Raw genomic sequence first — 24,384 nt, forward strand, 5'->3', positions numbered from 1 at the left:
TGTATGTGCTGAATTGTGTAAGGCATAAGATGAGTTGGTGACTCACTGGTCCAAACTTGGCGTCCTCTGCCTCATTGGTTTAGTGGTCTAGGGAGATGAAGCCTGATGAGTTCTCTCTACACACACACTGACCTGTCTCCTGAGAATAACTGGAGTGAGAGAGAGAGGAAAATAAGATGCCAGAAAATGTCAGAATTCAATTGGAGTCTAAAGGTGTTAACATCTTAATGTTGCATTCAAGGTGACAGTTCATTTTAAGACTGCTGTGGCTGTATCAAAAGAGGCAACTATGGATGATCATTTAGCCAAATAAGTGATAACACACAATTTGAGACTGGACTGAGCCGAGCTGTAGGGCAATTCCATGGAACAGAGTGATGCTGACACTCAGATTTTTCACTTTTAAATGTATGTCAAACAAAAAACAATGATTTCAAAGTGAAACAAACCATACAACTTTTAACAATTTGCATTAATTGGTTTGTTTACCATACATTTTAAAGTGAAAAATCTGAGTTTCAGCATTACTCTGTAACTGTGGAATTTCCCTGTACCAATCCACGCCATATGTCAGTCGGCATGGCTCAGTATTGAACAGCTTGCTGTCATTTAATGCCCAACCCAACACTTTGAGATTCATTGTTTAACAATGACTATCACATACATTCAGAATATAACCATTTTTCTAACCAAGACAGCAGCTGGTCATCATCCTCTCTATGTGACAAATGTCCTATGGCACAATGCCTCCATAGAGCGTCAAATAAATTTGAGGCTCTCAGTACCACTAATGATTAAGTTAAGGGAGTGATTGGTGGATGTCATGGTTACCTGCAGGAAATCCCCAGAGTGCTGTGCATAGAGGAGAGCCAAGGCAACCTACTTGGAACAGAATGGACTCCTGTATCTCCCGTCTTTGTCAGCTGAGCTTGAACAAATTCACCACTACATTTTAGTGACAGTGGACCTGCATGGAAAGAGGGATGGCGAGAGAGAAATGGTTTAGGGTCATTCTCATTTATTGTAACTGCACAAAAACTGACAGAGTGAAAGTTATAAAATCTTTATTTCAGTCAGATTGTATCTTAAAGTATGTGGTTAGCGGTTTGCAATATTGGCTATTATTTGGTTAAGAGCCTGACCTCTCTTGGCTCCCCCTCCTCAATCACTGACCTCTTCCACAGACCTCTTCCCCTGTCTGTTCTCACCCTGCCTCTCACCCCTCTTCCGCCACTCAGTCATGCTGATCTTCCAAGCCCTCCTCCTTTACTAAACCCCTCCTCAACGTCGGTACAATGCTCTTAGTTAAACCAGAGACAGTATAGAAAACTAAACTAAAGTTTCTCTACTGAAAAACAATCAAACGTACCTCTTTATTATTGTCAGCTATCGTTCACCTTTCACTGTCACCTTTTATCTCTATGGTCAAAAATCCAGTTAGAAAGCAGTCAAGCCGTGATTGGTCCAAAAACCTGACCAAGTGCGTTTCAGTAGACTGCTCAAGGCTATGTTCATTGGCTAGAATTTCACCCTGTTATAAAATGATAGTACGCAGTTGTGAGTGCAAAATGGACTTTGGAGAGCAAACTGGAAACTTGGTGTGAGAGGGAGAAAAGACATCCATGTAGGGACGCAGCGTATTTGTGAGTGCGGTAATTTCTGCGTCTTGACATGTAGTAAGTATTTCTTCAGGACTGTGGGGGGCACATCGACTCAGTACTGGTACTCCCTGTATATAGCCATGTTATTGTTATTCGTTATTAACTGTGTATTTATTCCTCGTGTTACGATTTCTATATTTAAAAAATATATTTTATGTTTCTCTTTAACTCTGCATTGTTGGAAAAGGACCCGTAAGTAAGCATTTCACTGTAAGTTTATACCTAGTGTTTATGAAGCATGTGACAAATAAAATTTGATTTGGATCCTGGATGCTGATTGGCTGAAATAGCATTTCAGCCGTGTGTATATCAGACAATATACTACGGCTATGCAAAAATACAACAACAATATTTATGTTGGTAACCAGTTTATAATAGCAATAATGCACCTCTGGGGGTTGTGGTACTCTATATTGCCAATATACCACAGCTAAGGGCTGTTGTTATGTGTGACGCGGAGTGCCTGGATACAGCCCTTAGCTGTGGTATATTGGCAATATAGTGTACCATATACCACACCCCCTCGGGCCTTATTGCTTAATTATAATAGTAATTCCAATGGTAGCACATAATCTCTTGAAAGGTTGATCTCATGCTGTTATCACTGTATGTAGACTGTAAACACTTTTTTCTACAACAAATCACTTTCTCCCTCTTTCTTTTTCTCTCTTCATCGGACCCTCTCATTTCCTATTACTCTGTTTCTCTATATCTACCCCTCTTTGTCTCCCTCTGTCTCTTTCTCACTCCCCCCCCTCCTCCCCCCCTCTCTCATACACAGGGCAACTGGTCCTAGTGAGTAATGGGGTAATTAGACCAATCATGCTGCAGAGACACAAGATGAATTCTGTGTGCTTTTCTCTTTTGTTCTCCGCTAAAAACCCAATCAGGTTTCTTTCCTCAACATTACCTGAGAAAGACCCTCTCACCCCTTATCCCCCTCCCTCCCCACCCTTCCCTTCACCCATTCTCTCTCTATACCCTCTTTCATCCTACTGGGGTATACTTCACCCCTCTCAACCTCGGTTATCCTCTCCTCTTTCAGTAAGATCTTAAACGTTTCCTTGTCCTCGTTTCCTCCCAGTTCGTTCACAACTTATTTCAATTTTTGTTCACCTATTTCCTCTATTGTGAACCGAGATTAATGGTTGAAAATAGATAAAGAGAGAGAGAATGTTATTTTTTATTTTATTTTTTGACTGTTTTTCAACAGAACATTGTGGCAAGTGGCAGCAACATGCTGAATTGTGAGTACAACTTCCATTTGAATATAAAAATTGCCAATACTAACTAAAACACAATCATCAACTACATAGACTAAGGACATGGACCAGACAATCGGAGCAGTTCTTTGGCCAGCATATCATCGAGACATTATTATTTTATTTTTTTAAATATATACAGTATACAGTTGAAGTCGGAAGTTTACATACACCTTAGCCAAATACATTAAAACTCAGTTTTTCACATTTCCTGACATTTAATCCTAGTAAATATTCCCTGTCTTAGGTCAGTTAGGATCACCACTTTATTTTAAGAATGTGAAATGTCAGAATAATAGTAGAGAGAATGATTTATTTCAGCTTTTATTTATTTCATCACATTCCCAGTGGGTCAGAAGTTTACATACACTCAATTAGTATTTGGTAGCATTGCCTTTAAATTGTTTAACTTGGGTCAAACGTTTCAGGTAGCCTTCCACAAGCTTCCCACAATAAGTTGGGTGAATTTTGGCCCATTCCTCCGGACAGAGCTGGAATAACTGAATCAGGTTTGTAGGCCTCCTTGCTCGCACACGCTTTTTCAGTTCTGCCCACTATTTTCTATAGGATTGAGGTCAGGGCTTTGTGATGGCCACTCCAATACCTTGACTTTGTTATCCTTAAGCCATTTTGCCACAACTTTGGAAGGATGATTGGGGTCATTGTCCATTTAGAAGACCCATTTGCGACCAAGCTTTAACTTCTTGACTGATGTCTTGAGATGTTGCTTCAAAATATCCACATAATTTTCCTTCTTCATGATGCCATCTATTTTGTGAAGTGCACCAGTCCCTCCTGCAGCAAAGCACCCCCACAGCATGATGCTACCACCCCCGTGCTTCACGGTTGGGTTGGTATTCTTCGGCTTGCAAGGACCCCCTTTTTCCTCCAAACATAACGATGGTCATTATGGCCAAACAGTTCTATTTTTGTTTAATCAGACCAGAGGACATTTCTCCAAAAAGTACGATCTTTGTCCCCATGTGCAGTTGCAAACCGTAGTCTGGCTTTTTTATGGCGGTTTTGGAGCAGTGGCTTCTTCCTTGCTGAGCGGCCTTTCCGGTTATGTCGATATAGGACTCGTTTTACTGTGGATATAGATACTTTTGTACCGGTTTCCTCCAGCATCTTCACAAGGTCCTTTGCTGTTGTTCTGGGATTGATTTGCACTTTTCGCACCAAAGTATGTTCATCTCTAGGAGACAGAACGCATCTCCTTCCTGAGCGGAATGACGGCTGCGTGGTCCCATGGTGTTTATACTTGCGTATTATTGTTTGTACAGATGAACGTGGTACCTTCAGGCATTTGGAAATTGCTCCCAAAGATGAACCAGACTTATGGAGGTCTACCATTTTTTTCTGAGGTCTTGGCTGATTTTTTTTTATTTTCCCATGATGTCAAGCAAAGAGGCACTGTGTTTGAAGGTAGGCCTTGAAATACATCCACAGGTACACCTCCAATTGACTCAAATGATGTCAACTAGCCTATCAGAAGCTTCTAAAGCCATTACATCATTTTCTGGAATTTTCTAAGCTGTTTAAAGGCACAGTCAACTTAGTGTATGTAAACTTCTGACCCACTGGAATTGTGATACAGTGAATTATAAGTGAAATAATCTGTCTGTAAACAATTGTTGGAAAAATTACTTGTGTCATGCACAAGGTAGATGTCCTAACCGACTTGACAAAACTATACAGTAGTTTGTTAACAAGACATTTGTGGAGTGGTTGAAAAACAAGTTTTAATGACTTCAACCTAAGTGTATGTAATCTTCCGACTTCAACTGTACCATGAGAGTTAGGATTTGTTGAAAGTTCCCACCAAAGTCACCTCCTTCCTACATGTAATGATGTAATAGACTTGGGGTCCTGGGTGAATAATGGGCTCCCTGTTAAAAGGGGTTGCTATTGGCTAATGAAGCTGAACGTGTTGTCTGTCCTGTCCTCCACCCCCTCCGCATCTCCTTCCTCTCCCCACTTACTCATACTTCTAATGCAGACACCATATGTGTGCATGTGTTTGTGTACATGCAAAAGGGGGTAGGGGTGCATATGTGTGTTTGGAGGGGGAATAGGTGTGTTTGCATGCATGTGTGTGCGTGTGTGTGTGTGTGTATGTGTGTGTGGTGTGTATTCATGTATTTGAAGAACACATATGTTACCCAGCCTCAGGATACAGGGTACATGATCACACCACTTGTCATCCTGCCTGACCCTTAACGCTTCGCCACACAGTCAAATCAATTCAGGATCTACATAAACAAATATACATTATACTGTCCACCTGCCCATATAGACCAATGAGTTCATTCTTTCTCCTCTATTTTAATCGTATCCAATTGATTAAATTAACGGTTTTGATGGGAAATGGAGAGACATTTGCATTTCCATTCAAAAAGTACAGGTATAGTTGGACAGCTAATTTTTTGTGTGTCAAATGAACAAAGAGGATATGACCCTATGTGTGTTGACAAGATCACATACTGTAGATGTGGGAGAGCAGCAGAAGAGATCCTGTTTAATGGCTTTTGTTCGTGCAGATACAAATAATCATCATCATACACACAAACACATACACACACACGTTGGATACAGTGTCAGCTGCAAGGCCAAGCTCTGCAGCAGTGTAGTCTTGTTTTTAACAAAACTTTGACTGGTGCGTGTGCAGGTAATGCAAGCTTTTTACTGATATTTTGTTAGTACGCATCACTGCCCAGCTCTAAATCATTTACACATTAATGTTGTGTTTTTTCATCTGTTCCTTTTTATTTACATGACAACATAATGAATGCACATTTTGTTGTCTATCTCTGGAAGCATTGTTTTTCTGGGCTATTGACTGTTAACTATTATGATTAATCAAACAATTAACAGGATTGCTTCTAATGATATCCCAGAGGACACAGAGAGGGGGAAATGGCAGCTCTCATGGGTGACATCTTCATCAAAGGTGTGAGTATTTTCACATACAGCAGTTTGTCAGTCGTGACAAAATGTGACATCGAAGATGCTATAACTTCAGAATATGTATGATATAAGTGTCAGTGCAGTCATGCAAGTGCAGTCAGTTAAATATACATCTGGCAATGGAGAAGGAAAAGGGAAAGTCTGCCAGTCGCTTTTCACTAACTGAAGTCAGTGAAGGCTAACCAGCCTACATGAATAGAGAGAGATACATGGAGAGCAAGGTGGGGGGAGACGATTTCAGGCTTCAACAACTGGTTGGTGTCATAGGTTTTTGAATTTTTTATGGTACATTTATGAATCAAGCCTGAAATTCTAGAGTATAGAACCAAAACATTGAAAAATAAAGATAATCAAACATCTTTGAATAATATGTTTATAATAGAGAAAATAAAGAAAAAGAAAATGTGTAAAGACTTCATCTCCCATGGTGCCATACAATAACACGCTGCGTAGCCACGCTCTGCCGGAGTTGGCGGGTACGAGGGAGGCGCTGGATGGCTTTTGTCTGTAGCTTTACGCAAAAACGAGAAGAGTGTCCTTTTAAAATAGATTTTACAAGCTGATATTTACATAAGATAAGCACAATTTTTTTTGGATAAAACATTGGTATCCTACTGCTTTTCATTTGATAAAATTAACTACATTTCCGACAATTCATTCATTAGAGTCAATTCTCTGTAAAGGTAAGTGGCTAGTTACTTCACCATAGCGGTTTCCCCCCACAGCGTTAACCTTCTATTATGCACAATGCTTAATAAACATGTTTCAGCAGGCGAATATATTGACATTGCAATGTGCATGTTGCTACGTTGTTGCATGCGGATTCTGTTTTGAGGATTCAATTGCATTGTTTTCGCGCGAGTTCGTGTAGCTTGCTCGTGCTGTGATTCAGGTCAACATGGACGACTAGTCATTCCGTTTCGAGAGCTGTGGGGGAAAAATTCCTAACACCACCATTTCAAACGGGATCGGCTGATGGCATAGGGAAGGGGTTGGTTAATATATTGCAATTGTCTGTAGCCCTTTTCAGTTCCCGTGTATTTGACCCTGTTGTTACTTTGTTGCTCTGCTTGATTGCCCGTTATTGAAGTAGGAAAACAATTAGGTAGCTACATGTCATTACCCCCTTTCAGGCAGGAATGTGGCTCATCGAATTGGCTACTTATAAAAGAGAGGAAACGTCTTGTAGCAAAGAAATGACTGCTTATGAGACAAATATATTTGCATCGAAACGTGGCCAAATTCGCATCATTGATTGGCTTTGCCTGTTAAGAACATTATAGCCATTAGCGAACTGCAGCGTGCACCTAAGGGCAATGGAATCAGAAATGATCACCTTCTTGAAATTACTTACATTTTGAAACAAACTGTTGAATTGCACATCAAAGCTGGCACTCATAAATGCGTTGATTAGCCTACAAAATATTGGATGACATTGAAAAACTATGTCCTATTAAATTATGTTTTTAATACATTTGTGTTGTCAGTGTTTGTATGATAGTGATGCTTTACCCCTGCTTACACCAATGTTCAGTTAGGAGGGGGTGGGGTAAGCGTTTTATTGGTGTTGTGTTCTATAGGGTAAGAATCAGGGGTGTCTGTGTGCCCCCCCCTTTCTTCCTCCAGACATTCTCTTGTTCTCACCATGTTGTTTTCTGCCAGTGGTTTGTAGTGATTGTGTGCTTTAGTTGATTCGACTGTATGTGGCATAACTGGGCATTGATGTCTAGATTAGAAGCTTGACCCCTTCCCCTGCTGAATCTCATGTAATTTTATGTGCTTAACTGCTTGATTGCTGGTCTGATTGAAATGATTGTGCTTCTGACATGTTAAAACTGTCCTACCATATTGGTAGGTGTGCTTTAGTCTACACCACATCAAGGCAACAGCCCAATGGAATATTCAAGAACTCGTATAGTCCCTACCCCCTGCCTAGATCATGTATTCAAGATGGGTACCAACCCTTAGGGCTCTCCTCTGGGAATCACACCAACGGTGTACCATCATTTAGACTGTCTATTCATAAATATTTCTGGAAATAATAATAATAATAATAATAATATGCCATTTAGCAGACGCTTTTATCCAAAGCGACTTACAGTCATGCGTGCATACATTTTTGTGTATGGGTGGTCCCGGGGATCGAACCCACTACCTTGGCGTTACAAGCGCAGTGCTCTACCAGCTGAGCTACAGAGGACAAACCTAGTGATTCTAGTCAACTATGTGTTTTTCTGTGTATTTGTTTGCATTAGTTGCAGACTTGCAGTACAATCCATGCATGCCAGCTCTTTTAATAGAAACATAATATATTGCCGCTCCATGCGTTTTAGTACTGACCATGTAGTAGGAACTGTAGTCAAATCTTTTTTTATAACTAACCCAAGATAGACCACAGCCTGTTGTTTCCAATAGGCGCATATGAATCATAGTGGGCAGAGCCAAGCAGGAGCTAGCGAGATCCTATTGGTGTGCTCTAGCATGTCTGTTAAGGAAAGGAAAGCCTACTCTGAAGTGCTCGTGCAATAACTCATTTCGCCCTTGCGCGTGCAATAACTAACGCCCGTGCACAGAATTTTTTACAACTTTGGCAAAGGATAAAGTTGACAACGTAGTCCATTCTGTTTGTAACAGATTGTAGTTTTGGCACATAACTGTATTGAGATCAAATGTTTTATAGATGAGAAAATTCGCAGAATGTCGGCCAAAATCCGTCTCGCTCCATCTTCTCCCTCTGCCGACCACTGTGAGCTTCCTCTTATCACCATGTTTGGTGGTGAGTGGAAATGCCAACTGGATGCTTCACATTTATACATCCGATGAAACATCTGTCTCATTGTTCTATCTGTGCTGTAGTAGTATGCATATGTAACAGTTTTGCTTCCGTCCCTCTCCTCGCCCCAACCTGGGCTTGAACCAGGGACCCTCTGCAGACATCGACAACAATCACCCTCAAAGCACCGTTACCCATCGCTCCACAAAAGCCGCAGCCCTTTTGCAAAGCAAGGGAAACGACTACTTCAAGGTCTCAGAGCGAGTGAAGTCACCAATTGAAACGCTACTAGCGCGCACCACTAACTAGCTAGCCATTTCACACCGGATACACATGCATTACGCGTTAGTAATCGATTGACTGTGAGAGATGATACCATGTGTTCTTCTTACCAATGCCATTCTCTCCTGCTTTCTGTGATTTCTCCCTGATGCCTCTGATCCATGCCCCCCCTTCCCATCACCCATGCCTAAGTAACCCCCTCCCCTCTCACCCTGTTTAGCTCTGTTGACAAGGAACCCGCTGGTTCCACTGCCTTCTCCCAGCCCGAAAATGAGCGAGCCTACCACTGCAGCTACAGAACCCCCTAGTGATGTGACCCCCAGTGTTACTACTACTACTGGTGTTACCACTGAAGGTGTAGATCAACTTTCTTCTAATGCAAACGGTAATCCATTGTTTCTGTCTTATGAATGTCATAGGGGTGGGTGGTGGACTGGCCAGCTTTGGCAGAACTTAAACGCCCACGAGTGGAAATTCAATTTTTTTAGGTAAAAGATGATGCCCATAGCTTACCCATGATGTTGCACAAGTATTTAAGTCAATTGCTTTAGTCAAAGTATGATATATTTGGGCTTGAAGTGGGAAATCCGAAGTGGTAACTTCAGATATTTTCTGTGTCAATGCGGTGTGTTTCCCCTTGAGATGACGTGCTAATACTTCTCATTTTTTTCAGGGCTGGGTTTTATTTGAATGTTACCACCAACCAGCATGGCATTGTTTAATAATCAGAAACACCTGCAAAGTTAGGGGTTGTTTTTTCACCTCCACATTTCAAATTATCATAATCCATTGGAGAATTTGTCAAGTTTCACTTTATTTTTTAGCTAGTCTGTATAAATAAAAATAAAAGCGCATTTTATAAATAGTAAAATTGCCTGAAATGCATTTTGGAACCCCAGTCCCCCCGTCGCCCCAAGATGAATGATTTTGACCACTAAAGTTTTGGGTGAATTCGTTTTGCATGGCTCGGTGCCACAGGTGGGCGGGGTTTGCTCATTTTTGACCATTTCATTGGTCCTAAGAAGAAATCTCCGCCCACCTGTGACAAGATGAACTTGCCCATTGCTTCACGACATGCTCCACTGCTTTGATTGGTGCAGCTAGAAACCACAATATCCTATAATGAAAAGGCACCCACGAAAGAAAATTCAAGGAACTTGTTTATATATTTTGTTGTGCTGTTACATTTGTATTGGTGTTTCGTGTCGGATGTGCTTGTCATTTGCGGCATGCATCATGAGCAAAGTTATTGTAGTCTCATTTCACTTCCTCTGTCAGAACCATGAGCACGGGCTGGTTTTGCTTGGCTGTACCGCAGCCAAACCCTGCCACTTTCCGTGTCCATTACAATGTAGAAAAACACATCTCTAGACCTTTCATAGTTATCCATATTACCGGAGCGTCATATTAAAACTTTCTATGGTGGATTAGCGGTCGCAATTTATGGAAAATCCCAGAATTTTTGAGACGGCACTAGATGGCTATGTCAAAGATACTGTTTTCCATCTGTGGCAAAGTTCTCTCTAAATGCTTATGACAAATCCAGCTCCAGAACCAGCCATAGCCACCTGGCTAATCATTTGAATACGGTGTAGTTAAAAAGACGTAGCAACAACAGATAACATTAGCTAGCTAGATAAGGTTAGCATGCTAGCTAGCTACAGTGGGGGGAAAAAAGTATTTAGTCAGCCACCAATTGTGCAAGTTCTCCCACTTAAAAAGATGAGAGGCCTGTAATTTTCATCATAGGTACACGTCAACTATGACAGACAAAATGAGAAAAAAAATTCCAGAAAATCACATTGTAGGATTTTTAATGAATTTATTAGCAAATTATGGTGGAAAATAAGTATTTGGTCAATAACAAAAGTTTCTCAATACTTTGTTATTTACCCTTTGTTGGCAATGACACAGGTCAAACGTTTTCTGTAAGTCTTCACAAGGTTTTCACACACTGTTGCTGGTATTTTGCAGATCTCCTCTAGAGCAGTGATGTTTTGGGGCTGTCGCTGGGCAACACGGACTTTCAACTCCCTCCAAAGATGTTATATGGGGTTGAGATCTGGAGACTGGCTAGGCCACTCCAGGACCTTGAAATGCTTCTTACGAAGCCACTCCTTCATTGCCCGGGCGGTGTGTTTGGGATCATTGTCATGCTGAAAGACCCAGCCACGTTTCATCTTCAATGCCCTTGCTGATGGAAGGAGGTTTTCACTCAAAATCTCACGATACATGGCCCCATTCATTCTTTCCTTTACACGGATCAGTCGTCCTGGTCTCTTTGCAGAAAAACAGCCACAAAGCATGATGTTTCCACCCCCATGCTTCACAGTAGGTATGGTGTTCTTTGGATGCAACTCAGCATTCTTTGTCCTCCAAACACGACGAGTTGAGTTTTTACCAAAAAGTTATATTTTGGTTTCATCTGACCATATGACATTCTCCCAATCCTCTTCTGGATCATCCAAATGCACTCTAGCAAACTTCAGACGGGCCTGGACATGTACTGGCTTAAGCAGGGGGGCACGTCTTGCACTGCAGGATTTGAGTCCCTGGCGGCGTAGTGTGTTACTGATGGTAGGCTTTGTTACTTTGGTCCCAGCTCTCTGCAGGTCATTCACTAGGTCCCCCCGTGTGGTTCTGGGATTTTTGCTCACCGTTCTTGTGATCATTTTGACCCCACGGGGTGAGATCTTGCGTGGAGCCCCAGATCGAGGGAGATTATCAGTGGTCTTGTATGTCTTCCATTTCCTAATAATTGCTCCCACAGTTGATTTCTTCAAACCAAGCTGCTTACCTATTGCAGATTCAGTCTTCCCAGCCTGGTGCAGGTCTACAATTTTGTTTCTGGTGTCCTTTGACAGCTCTTTGGTCTTGGCCATAGTGGAGTTTGGAGTGTGACTGAGGTTGTGGACAGGTGTCTTTTTATACTGATAACAAGTTCAAACAGGTGCCATTAATACAGGTAACGAGTGGAGGACAGAGGAGCCTCTTAAAGAAGAAGTTACAGGTCTGTGAGAGCCAGAAATCTTGCTTGTTTGTAGGTGACCAAATACTTATTTTCCACCATAATTTGCTAATAAATTCATTAAAAATCCTACAATGTGATTTTCTGGAGGAAAAAAATCTCAATTTGTCTGTCATAGTTGACGTGTACCTATGATGAAAATTACAGGCCTCTCTCATCTTTTTAAGTGGGAGAACTTGCACAATTGGTGGCTGACTAAATACTTTTTTCCCCCACTGTATACTGACAGCTGTCAGTGACCATATTTGTTGATGTTTCTCCACTCCATGGGGAAATCACCTCTGGAAGATCTCAATTGCATAATCCTCGCATCCTCGTCTCCTTCTCAAAACCCATTGGAGGATAAGGTCAGAGGGGAGGGACCTTTGGCTTTCTCATCCAATGACTTTTGAGAAGGAGACTAGGAGCGATGACGAAAGCATTATGCAATTGAGAGCATTCCCTCTACGTTCCTTCCCACCTCCAATTTATGAATATGTAATTTATCCTGCGTCATTCTTCTGAGGTAGAATCTAAACAAGCTTTTCCGCTCTAGAACAGGAATTACCTCAATGTTTTTTTTGCGGGGCATCCAAAGGATTCTCTCTGACTTGGCTGCTGACCTTGACAAGATTAAGGGGATATTTAGATTTTAGTCATTTAGCAGACGCTCTTATACAGAGCGACTTACAGTTAGTGAGTGCATACATTTTCATACTGTGTACTATATGTACTAGGCTTGGGCGGTATCCAGATTGTCATACTACCTTCATCCCGATCTTGTGCCATACTGGGATATTCGGTAATACTGGCACTGAACACAGGGGGCGCTGTTTTCAAACTCCACTGATACTCTGTAATCCGAAGGTTAGCAATTCTAACAAGTACATGTACAATTCCATAGAGAATGCGAACAAGCGCATTGCAAACATTTTGTACAGTTTCTGACCTAAACTATACAAGTAACTAAAAAATGCTATTCACAGTTTGCTGCACACACAAAACAAATATTAGCCAGCAAGGCTCTTGATTCAGGAGGGGATTCTCTGCTGTTAGCAAGCGAATGCTTGATTTTGGAAAAGCTAACCACTTAGCTAACTAGCTAACTAGCTACTAAATTAGCAAACCTAATGCACAACTGCAGAGCATTTAGCACATTTTAGGCAGTTAACTTAATAGTTATAAGATATCTAGCTGGCAAACATTTAGCTGTGAATTCCATGCTGCAATTAGATCACCTGGCGCATACTGCACAACAGTGAGTGACTCAAGGCTCCGGTTTCTCGTCTTTGTGTGCTTGTAAACAAACACCAGGTGACTGGGGACTACCATAAGCTTCATAATAATGTGACAGCTGAAATGAAGAACGCAATGTTCTTTATCTCCTAACGTATTGCACAAGTTGACTGCAGGTATTTATTAAAGTAGCTACAAATATTCAAATGTATGAAAACATTTCAAATAAATAGTTTAAACAGTATTGAAAAACCATCCCGTGGCTTTTTCCAAATACCCCAGTATACGGTATACCGCCCAAGCCTAATATGTACTGCACTGTGTCCACCCTCTACACACACACACGCCATTCGCCAACTATGCACTCATCTGTGACTGTTTACTTTGATCGTCATCCTTTACACCATCCTGTACATCCTCTTTCAGATATCCATGAATCGTATAGGTCGTGCCCTTTACTTTTTCAAGGGTGCAGTCCAGCTCTTCGGTGTTATGGTCTAAGCTAGAGGTGGACCATAGTTTCAGAAACCTTGGTAACACTTTTTTTGGATAGTCCATCTGTAGATGCTCTACAGACTATCAGTATCATTTCAACTAATTATCTACTAACCCTAATCTTAACCTTAACCTTTATCCTAACTCTAAACGTAGCCCTAACCCTTATTCTAAACCTAACCTTAGCAAGCAGTTGCTTATCAACAGATAGTTTGTTGATAGTATGACCATCTGTAGAGCATCTACAGATGGACTATCCAGATTATTCAAATAAAGTCTGACCGAAACCTTTCATTGGCTGTGATGCCTCTTATCCTTTGCCCAACCTGTATGTCTATTTGGGCTTCAAATCAGCAGCGATAGTGCATCCCTCTCCAGGACAGTGTATGTATGTACAGTGGGGAAAAAAAGTATTTAGTCAGCTACCAATTGTGCAAGTTCTCCCACTTAAAAAGATGAGAGAGGCCTGTAATTTTCATCATAGGTACACGTCAACTATGACAGACAAAATGAGGGAAAAAAATCCAGAAAATCACATTGTAGGATTTTTTTATGAATTTATTTGCAAATTATGGTGGAAAATAAGTATTTGGTCAATAACAAAAGTTTCTCAATACTTTGTTATATACCCTTCGTTGGCAATGACACAGGTCAAACGTTTTCTGTAAGTCTTCAAAGTTTTCACACACTGTTGCTGGTATTTTGGCCCATTCCTCCATGCAGATCTCCTATAGAGCAGTGATGTTTTGGGGCTTTCGCTGGGCAACACGGACTTTCAACTCCCTCCAAAGATTTTCTATGGGGTTGAGATCTGGAGACTGGCTAGGCCACTCCAGGACCTTGAAATGCTTCTTACGAAGCCACTCCTTCGTTGCTCGGGCGGTGTGTTTGGGATCATTGTCATGCTGAAAGACCCAGCCACGTTTCATCTTCAATGCCCTTGCTGATGGAAGGAGGTTTTCACTCAAAATCTCACGATACATGGCCCCATTCATTCTTTCCTTTACAAGGATCAGTCGTCCTGGTCCCTTTGCAGAAAAACAGCCCCAAAGCATGATGTTTCCACCCCCATGCTTCACAGTAGGTATGGTGTTCTTTGGATGCAACTCAGCATTCTTTGTCCTCCAAACACGACGAGTTGAGTTTTTACCAAAAAGTTCTATTTTGGTTTCATCTGACCATATGACATTCTCCCAATCCTCTTCTGGATCATCCAAATGCACTCTAGCAAACTTCAGACGGGCCTGGACATGTACTGGCTTAAGCAGGGGGACACGTCTGGCACTGCAGGATTTTAGTCCCTGGTGGCGTAGTGTGTTACTGATGGTAGGCTTTGTTACTTTGGTCCCAGCTCTCTGCAGGTCATTCACTAGGTCCCCCCGTGTGGTTCTGGGATTTCTGCTCACCGTTCTTGTGATCATTTTGACCCCACGGGGTGAGATCTTACCGTGGAGCCCCAGATCGAGGGAGATTATCAGTGGTCTTGTATGTCTTCCATTTCCTAATAATTGCTCCCACAGTTGATTTCTTCAAACCAAGCTGCTTACCTATTGCAGATTCAGTCTTCCCAGCCTGCTGCAGGTCTACAATTTTGTTTCTGGTGTCCTTTGACAGCTCTTTGGTCTTGGCCATAGTGGAGTTTGGAGTGTGACTGTTTGAGGTTGTGGACAGGTGTCTTTTAAACTGATAACAAGTTCAAACAGGTGCCATTAATACAGGTAACAAGTGGAGGACAGAGGAGCCTCTTAAAGAAGAAGTTACAGGTCTGTGAGAGCCAGAAATCTTGCTTGTTTGTAGGTGACCAAATACTTATTTTCCACCATAATTTGCTAATAAATTCATTAAAAATCCTACAATGTGATTTTCTGGATTTTTTTTCCTCAATTTGTCTGTCATAGTTGATGTGTACCTATGATGATCTTTTTAAGTGGGAGAACTTGCACAATTGGTGGCTGACTAAATACTTTTTTCCCCCACTGTATGTATGTCCTTGAAATTTTCAATCCTTGGGTCCAGTCCCCATACCGGACACCTTAAAACTACCCCAGGAGCATACTAAACTCATCTAACCCCCTCTAAAAACATGGTCAGTTGGAGGATCTCTCTTTGAATACAGAAACCCATTGCCATGGTTTGGTTGGATTTACAGAGTTACAAAAACACAATTGAAAGTGGATCAGCTGGATATTAGTGATTCAGAGCCAGAGATCTTGAGGCACACAGAAGCCTACATCAGAGAGCCCGTCTCAGCATAATCCTCTACAATTCCATGAACCGTAATGAAGAAACGGTTGGCAAACTGGGTTGTTGATAAAAAGATACGAAGGTTGCCATGCTGGCACTGCTGCTTAATTGCAGAAAAGACACAATTTGTATTTTGATTGGCAAATCAAGTTCAACAGATGATTTGGACTTGAATCCTGCATTTTGGGACGAATTCCATCTGTATAATCTGACTCACTCAACATTTCACATTTACATTTTAGTCATTTAGCAGACGCTCTTATCCAGAGCGACTTACTGTTAGTGAGTGCATACATTTTCATACTGGCCCCCCATGGGAATCGAACCCACAACCCTGGCGTTGCAAGCTCCATGTTCTACCAACTGAGCTACACGGGACTCAACCTGACCATAGTGAAGTGTGCCCATAATTATTGGGGCCTATAGCCGTGAACCAAGGCTTTGGAGTCTAACCAAACTGTTCTGCGCTCCTCCCCTTCACTAGAGCCCCCCAAGGAAGAGGTAAAGTTGGCGGCAACAGCAGGGAAGAAGCAGACCAAGAAGAAGGTGGAGGAGGTGGTAGAGGAAGAAGAGGAGGAATATGTGGTGGAGAAGGTGCTGGACCGACGGGTGGTAAAGGGACGTGTGGAGTTTCTGCTCAAATGGAAAGGCTTCTCAGAGTGAGTTAAGACTTAATGATTAATGCTACAGTCACATAAATTAAATTAGCATACATTACATACAATCCTGTATACATAAGCAATTTTTATTATAATTTTGCATCTCTTTATTGGAACCCATGGGGTAGTGGAGCTTGGGGTAGCTGGGGGTCTTGTCGCAATGCAACAGGAGTTGTCATATGCTCTGAGCCCTCCGGATCTGCAACAGGTCGGGCATATTGGTCACCATTTTCCTCACAGAGCATGTTGTGCAAGGTCTCCACTGTCTCTGGTTTGAGACAAATGGTGGTGTGGAACACTTGCCAGCAGTTGGCAAGTATGCCAAATGAGATCTCCACCGTTCTCTGCGCCCTACTCAGCCAAAAGTTGTAAACTCGCCGTTCCTTCCATTCGTCTGCTGGGAAACTGCTTCATGAGGTACTCCTTGAGCGGGAATGCCTCATCTGCGACCATGCAGTGTGGTGCATCTTGTTGACAGCCAGGTAGTGGTTCTGCTGGTAGGATGCTGGCTGTCCTGTTTTCAAGGGCATGTTGAAGAGGGCATCCCCCAAAAACACCTACATCAGAGACCATACCATTACAGCCAACGTCCACATACAGAAACCTGTACCTGAAAGAGAATGGTTGATGACAATTTTCAACAGAATATTGTACAAGTGGCAGCAACAAGCTGAATTGTGAGTACAATACATTTGAATATTAATTCAATTGGCAAAACTAACTTAAACCCAAACAGCAGATGTAGGCAATGAAAGATGGACAAAAAAAATACATGCTGTCAGCAAGGGTCATGAGGGCAATGGAGAATGTGTTCTTGTAGTATGTAGATCCACTGTTGGGTGGGGTCCGTACAGGGATGTGTTTCCCATCAAGAGGCCCCAAACAACTTGGGAAATTCCAATGTTGGACACTGGAGGTTGGAAACAAAATAAATATGAACTTGAACACAACTGTAACCTATAGCTGGGGAATCAAAGGGGTGAACATTTTTGGGTCCCCTGGACTATAGCACAGAAATATTAAGAGTACAACCTCATGTATGATGAATTACACAATAATTCCCCTCAGCCAAAACTTACCTTTTAGATATTGGTCTTTCAACACCTCCATGAATGGCATTGCAAGTCTCTGGAATTATTTTAAAGACTGTTGCATGTTCAATACGAAATTGGAAGGACAGGCTCTGTAGGTCTCACCTGCACAAAGACACAGATTACCAAATAAGGGTTACAAACCCAAGTAGCTAGTTAAGTTTTCAGCTAACAGACAGACCTCGTGTTTTATTTAGCATTTAAGAGCTCAGAACATTACATGGGCATCCTGAGAAAAATACAACCATGAAGCCAGCTGGCTATGTATGCCTAGATGCTAGCCAACACCAAACATTTGAAAAATAGATACAAGAAACATTTTAAATCATGTTAACTAACTAACGTATTGTTTACATGTTTTGTGTGGCTAGCAAGTGAGCATACATAGTCAGCTAGCTAGTTTTTACTTGTCTTCATGGTTCTCTTTGTCACGCTGACCATCTAATATCAACATCAAACAGTTAAACATTAGGTTAGCTATCACTCACCAGTTGCCAGGAATCGCAGAAATGCTGTCCTTGAAATTAGTGTCTTGCTTCCCGATTTAGAGGGGCCACAAACTCCACTAGCTTACGGAATTGTTCAGGATACAACCGGGAAAGATTCTGGAACTGGGGTACATCACCCAACTCCAGCACCCTACACAAGTTTGCGTAGGCTCCTTTAGGGCCCTAGAAAATCTGTAATTTTTTCTGTTCGGGTTCTCCATATTTAATAGGGCACTACTCTTTGGGCTTGGCACTGCATCAGCCAAGGCCTGCTACCTAATCTCCTTTCCCTTGGTTGGATGTTTTTGCTCTTGTTGGTTGCTCTCGTCTTTCTACAAAAAGTAAATAGCCATCGCAAACACTTCCAGCTTTTTCTGGTCCATGGTGACACAGAGATGGACTTGCTTGGTTGGTCTTCAGCTGCATATTTGGCATCCGTCTGTTTTACTACTTTGTCTTCCAGTGTTGCGGTGGTAGTCCTGCCCCCCCCCTGCCCCTGCCCCTTTTTTTCATGCGCTATTAGGACCACATCGGACTGATCTCAATTGTTATATGGGCCATGGGCTAGGGAATAATTGGTTCTGGGGGGTTTAAATTGACCTTTACATGTAGTGTCTTCTTTTGGAAATTCAAGCTGTTGTAGCCTTTTTAACCTGTATTTGTTTGCCACAGTGAGGACAATACATGGGAACCGCAGGACAACCTGGATTGCCCTGACCTGATTGCTGAGTACATGCAGAATCATCATAACAAAAAAGAAAGTTACAAGAAAGAGTCTGGTGGCAAGAGGAAAGCTGGCGAATCTGACACAGAGGCAGGGGGTGAAGAAGGCAGGCCCAAGAAGAGGAAAGATGAGGTGAGAGCCTGTACTTGGTTTCAATATTAAAGAAAATGCCTGATTCTATATACTGTGATTGTAGCCTTGTACTGAACCTTCTCCCCCTTCTCTCCTTATCCATCACTCTGTCAGGCAGAGAAGCCCAGAGGCTTTGCTCGTGGACTTGACCCCGAACGGATCATTGGAGCCACAGACTCCAGTGGAGAGCTGATGTTCCTCATGAAATGGTGAGTTCTGGGCAGCATTGGGAATTTTACACTTTTCGCTATACGGTACTGGGAGAGTGGAAGGTTTGTCAAATACTAGTTGTCCCCTCCAAAAAAGTGGGACAAAAAAACTGGTTCAAGTGGCTTCACCCTTAAATTCTGTCTCCACAGGAAGAACAGTGATGAGGCGGACCTGGTGCCGGCCAAGGAGGCCAACATTAAATGTCCACAGGTGGTCATCTCCTTCTACGAGGAGCGTCTGACATGGCACTCCTACCCCACCGAGGAGGAAGAGAAGAAGGATGAGAAGAACTAGCCACAGGTCCAGGATGAAGGGGAAGGGGGTTCAGAGGGTGGGGTTTAGAGTGGAGGGGTGGAACAGAGAAGCTGATTAGTTTCAAAACCTTCTTTCTGCAAACCCGGACTGTTGAAACTAAAACAGAGGTTGACAGATGGGTAGGGATGAAGGGAAGACTTGTCAAGGAGGTGGGTTGGGGTTCATGGGTAAATAGAACTCGTAAGTCTCAAGATCATTTAATCAGGCCTCACTTTTGGGTGTTATCAGCTAGGATCATGGGATATGTAGTTTTCAGTCCCTGAGCACTGAATTGTTTCAAAATCACCAGCTTCGCCTCAGAAAAGCTTTTGTCAAGATACACTTTTGAGTTAGCGAGGTACCACTACAGCAGCTGAGTTTACGTAATGAAATGGTCAGATTCCAAAACATGATCCAGCAAAGGTTCTCAGCTAATTCAATTGAAATAGCCAATCTTAATTTCCAGTTTTCTTGCGTGAAATGTTGAAGTTGATTTCTAGTCAGAGCATTATCTTGTACCTACACAAGATAATCGAGCAACTTGCAGTGCTTTTTGTTTCTCTTTCTACTTTTTAAGAAACTCTGTTTTAAGTGTTGGCACCTGCCTTCCTTTGCCATATCATTATCATATAATGTGTAAATAGGTTTTATTTGGTTAGTTTTATTTGGTTTTGAGTGCGATCTAAGAAGAAGGATTCTATTTGAGTGTTTTGGATGTTCAGACTAGAGTTAGTCTGGATTCTGGTCTTTAAGTGTTACGCATAGGAGGTATATACAGTGAGGGGAAAAAAGTATTTGATCCCCTGCTGATTTTGTACGTTTGCCCACTGACAAAGAAATGATCAGTCTATAATTTTAATGGTAGGTTTATTTTAACAATGAGAGACAGAATAACAACAAATAAATCCAGAAAAACTCATGTCAAAAATGTTATAAATTGATTTGCATTTTAATGAGGGAAATAAGTATTTGACCCCCTCTCAATCAGAAAGATTTCTGACTCCCAGGTGTCTTTTATACAGGTAACGAGCTGAGATTAGGAGCACACTCTTAAAGGGAGTGCTCCTAATCTCAGTTTGTTACCTGTATAAAAGACACCTGTCCACAGAAGCAATCAATCAATCAGATTCCAAACTCTCCACAATGGCCAAGACCAAAGAGCTCTCCAAGGATGTCAGGGACAAGATTGTAGACCTACACAAGGCTGGAATGGGCTACAAGACCATCGCCAAGCAGCTTGGTGAGAAGGTGACAACAGTTGGTGCGATTATTCGCAAATGGAAGAAACACAAAATAACTGTCAATCTCCCTCGGCCTGGGGCTCCATGCAAGATCTCACCTCGTAGAGCTACAATGATCATGAAAACGGTAAGGAATCAGCCCAGAACTACACGGGAGGATCTTGTCAATGATCTCAAGGCAGCTGGGACCATAGTCACCAAGAAAACAATTGGTAACACACTACGCCGAGAAGGACTGAAATCCTGCAGCGCCCGGAAGGTCCCCCTGCTCAAGAAAGCACATACAGGGCCGTCTGAAGTTTGCCAATGAACATCTGAATGATACAGAGGAGAACTGGGTGAAAGTGTTGTGGTCAGATGAGACCAAAATCGAGCTCTTTGGCATCAACTCAACTCGCCGTGTTTGGAGGAGGAGGAATGCTGCCTATGACCCCAAGAACACCATCCCCACCATAAAACATGGAGGTGGAAATATTATGATTTGGGGGTGTTTTTCTGCTAAGAGGACAGGACAACTTCACCGCATCAAAGGGACGATGGACGGGGCCATGTACCGTCAAATCTTGGGTGAGAACCTCCTTCCCTCAGCCAGGGCATTGAAAATGGGTCGTGAATCGGTATTCCAGCATGACAATGACCAAAAACACACGGCCAAGGCAACAAAGGAGTGGCTCAAGAAGAAGCACATTAAGGTCCTGGAGTGGCCTAGCCAGTCTCCAGACCTTAATCCCATAGAACATCTGTGGAGGGAGCTGAAGCTTCGAGTTGCCAAACGTCAGCCTCGAAACCTTAATGACTTGGAGAAGATCTGGAAAGAGGAGTGGGACAAAATCCCTCCTGAGATGTGTGCAAACCTGGTGGTCAACTACAAGAAACATCTGACCTCTGTGATTGCCAACAAGGGTTTTGCCACCAAGTACTAAGTCATGTTTTGCAGAGGGGTCAAATACTTATTTCCCTCATTAAAATGCAAATCAATTTATAACATTTTTGACATGCGTCTTTCTGGAATTTTTTGTTGTTATTCTGTCTCTCACTGTTCAAATAAACCTACCATTAAAATTATAGACTGATCATGTCTTTGTCAGTGGGCAAACGTACAAAATCAGAAGGGGATCAAATACTTTTTTCCCTCACTGTAGAGTTGTGAACAATGGTATGGAGCAGGGTTTCCGTTAGGAAAGCGTGGTGCTGGACATTTGACTGGCAGCATTTTAATTTACCGGACATTTGAGAAATGTACCCGACCCCATATGCATTGGGTGCGTAACCTGATTAGGGAGTACAGCCACAGTGCTCAGAATGCATCCTTACCAAATTCCGATGCGCACTTTGAAGATGTTAGAATAACTGTCCACATTTTACTTTTTCTCAGCCAACAAGATGAGTAATGAACAGCAAAATCACTAGCCTATGTCAATCTACTATCCCCCATAGTAGAAGATTTTACCTATTTATTGGTCAGCTTGTCGTTCTGTGCGAGAAAGAAATGGCCTACTCCAAACACTGGGACAGTTGTGGGACGACAGATCCCAAATTCATACAACCAGTAGGCCTAGGCTACATCAATGAATAGGCTAAAAAGCATTATTTTGCAATGTTTTTTGTTGTTGTTTTGTTTTTCATACAATTGGCCGGCGCCAATTTCATTTATTGGCTTTTCACTTTTTTTATCGGCCAAAAGCCGGCTATTACCGGCTAACAGAAACCCTGATATGGAGCTACTAACTTTTTTGTAGAGCACCAATATGACCTATGTAACCTGAGTTGTTTGTGGTCTCGTACCCGTGGCTAATAAGACTTGATTGGTGTGATAACATACCCTCAGAAAACAGGCAACAAGTAAGAAGCTAGAGATGAAGTTGGGAAAGATGGGCATTTACTCAGATTCATCTTTGGTGCAAAGCTTCATTTACTATTAACGCCCACATATTCTGTCCTTATTTCTTGTCGAGCTCTTCCCATGTGCAGTACATGCTCACCATTCATAGGCTTCCTTGCGGTGATTGGGGCTTTTAGGAGGTTTGGTATTGGCGTCAAACTGCACTGTAAATACGTGGATTTGGATTAAGGGGGTGGGAAGGGTTGGGCTCAGTCAAGGCCCATGGTTTTATTTTATTGGCAATCAGTAAAAATTGGCTATGTGGTTGCGAAGATGAGGGATCGACAAAAACAAATAATGATGACATTTTTCTTTTTCTAGCAATGCAACCAACATAAGCCAGTAATTCAAGTGTCAAATCTCTCCCAAGAGGAATACAGAGGTAAATGTAGTGTCTATGCCAGGGCTCTCCAAACCTGTTCCTGGAGAGCTACGGTCCTTTAGGTTTTCGCTACAACCCTAATCTAGTGCACCTGATTCTAATAATTAGCTGGTTGATAAGCAGAATCGGGTAAATTAAAACGGGGGTTGAAGAGAACCTATAGGAGAGTAGCTCTCCAGGAACAGGGTTGGAGAGGCCTGGTTTATGCACATGCACCTCTGTTTTACTAAACCCGTGTTTTAAATAAAGATGATGGGCCCCTAGGTATAGTCGATATTGTGATTCAAAGTAAATACAATGGTTTTAAGGTGGTCTGTTTATAGTATAAAGTAAATATATCCAAAGTGTTGGCAGCCATGTGAATGTAGATCAATTTAGCAACTTATCCATCTCACACAACTGACAAACTGATTATGGCCCTTCTGCCCAGGAAATCGCAAGACCAGATCAAGACGACTTCTCCAACTAAGCTAATTCTACTTTCAGACTTTACTTTTTAGCTCTGATGTTAATTCTCGCTGTGTCTGGACCTGTTATATTAAAATGAGCTGCCAATTAAAGATCTGACACACCTCACAGAGGTGGGTGGGTTATATTCAAGTTTGGTTTGTGGGGCTTCATGTCCCCCTGGCTTAATTGCAGAATTGTTCACTGCTCTACTGCGTCTGAATATCCCTCTTCTGGCATCTTTCAAATCCTAAATCGTTAAGTAATTGATTTAGTCGATTCATCACAGCTAACAATAGCTTGAATTAAAAAGTGTTACACGATTTAACTGATTAATCGTGACTAACATTTAAATGTTGAGGTACTGAAGACTGCCACCAGTACCAGGGGTTTTACAGCCCTGGTTATAGAGCCTGTTGCCTTGAATTGATTTTGAATTGGCATTTTACTGCTCATTTTAACATGACAAGTCTAAGAGTGCTGTATATCTTTTCTAATATACCAGACCGGAATATGTCTATATATATACAGTATATCCTAGTCAAGTGGCTCATATGTAACCTTTTAGTTATTTTGTCTTTGACTCTTTCTCGTGTCTACTGAAGATACATCTCTTGTTGCATGTTTCTTGCTTTCAATCAATGTCACCATTTGCAGTGGTTACTTTTACTTGTTTAAATGTTTTTGGACAATAAATCTTTTTTTTAACAATGGTGTTTCATATAATTTGTCGAAACGAGTTAATTTGTAATTCTTTAGTACGTATAAGTATTCTTAGAAATATCACTCAATCATCAAGGCAAAAGGGATCAAAAAGAGATGTAGGTTGAAAATGCTTTATTCACCCAAAAGTAACATCCCTTGGTTGCAAGCAAGTATTCAAAAGTATGAAACAGAATGGGGTGAG

General features: G+C 41.9%; 1 protein-coding gene across 2 annotated transcripts; it reads left to right on the plus strand.

Moving 5' to 3' along the window:
- The first annotated feature begins 6,344 nt into the window (after window positions 1-6,344).
- LOC121569676 (chromobox protein homolog 1-like) lies at window positions 6,345-24,188 on the plus strand. Of its 2 annotated transcripts, XR_006001370.2 has the most exons (8): window positions 6,345-6,573; window positions 9,166-9,330; window positions 16,412-16,586; window positions 18,838-19,021; window positions 19,136-19,230; window positions 19,381-19,531; window positions 22,970-23,030; window positions 23,461-24,188. XR_006001370.2 is itself a non-coding variant. In XM_041880818.2 (7 exons), the coding sequence occupies exons 2-6, from the start codon at window positions 9,216-9,218 to the stop codon at window positions 19,523-19,525; spliced, it is 714 nt and encodes a 237-aa protein (XP_041736752.1). In that variant the 5' UTR covers window positions 6,345-6,573; window positions 9,166-9,215; the 3' UTR covers window positions 19,526-19,531; window positions 22,970-24,188. The 2 variants fall into 2 exon arrangements, 1 of the variants encoding a protein (XP_041736752.1); XM_041880818.2 differs by having other exon boundaries at window positions 22,970-24,188.
- The last annotated feature ends 196 nt before the right edge of the window (window positions 24,189-24,384 follow it).

This window comes from Coregonus clupeaformis, unplaced genomic scaffold, assembly GCF_020615455.1.
Source record: "Coregonus clupeaformis isolate EN_2021a unplaced genomic scaffold, ASM2061545v1 scaf0521, whole genome shotgun sequence".
Taxonomy (NCBI): domain Eukaryota; kingdom Metazoa; phylum Chordata; class Actinopteri; order Salmoniformes; family Salmonidae; genus Coregonus; species Coregonus clupeaformis.

Coding starts and splice junctions, on each gene's coding strand:
- LOC121569676 (XM_041880818.2), top strand. CDS start 9,216: ATGAGCGAGCCTACCACTGCAGCTACAGAACCCCCTAGTGATGTGACC. Junction 9,331..16,411: donor ACTTTCTTCTAATGCAAACG/GTAATCCATTGT, acceptor CCCCTTCACTAG/AGCCCCCCAAGGAAGAGGTA. Junction 19,231..19,380: donor CTGATGTTCCTCATGAAATG/GTGAGTTCTGGG, acceptor CTGTCTCCACAG/GAAGAACAGTGATGAGGCGG.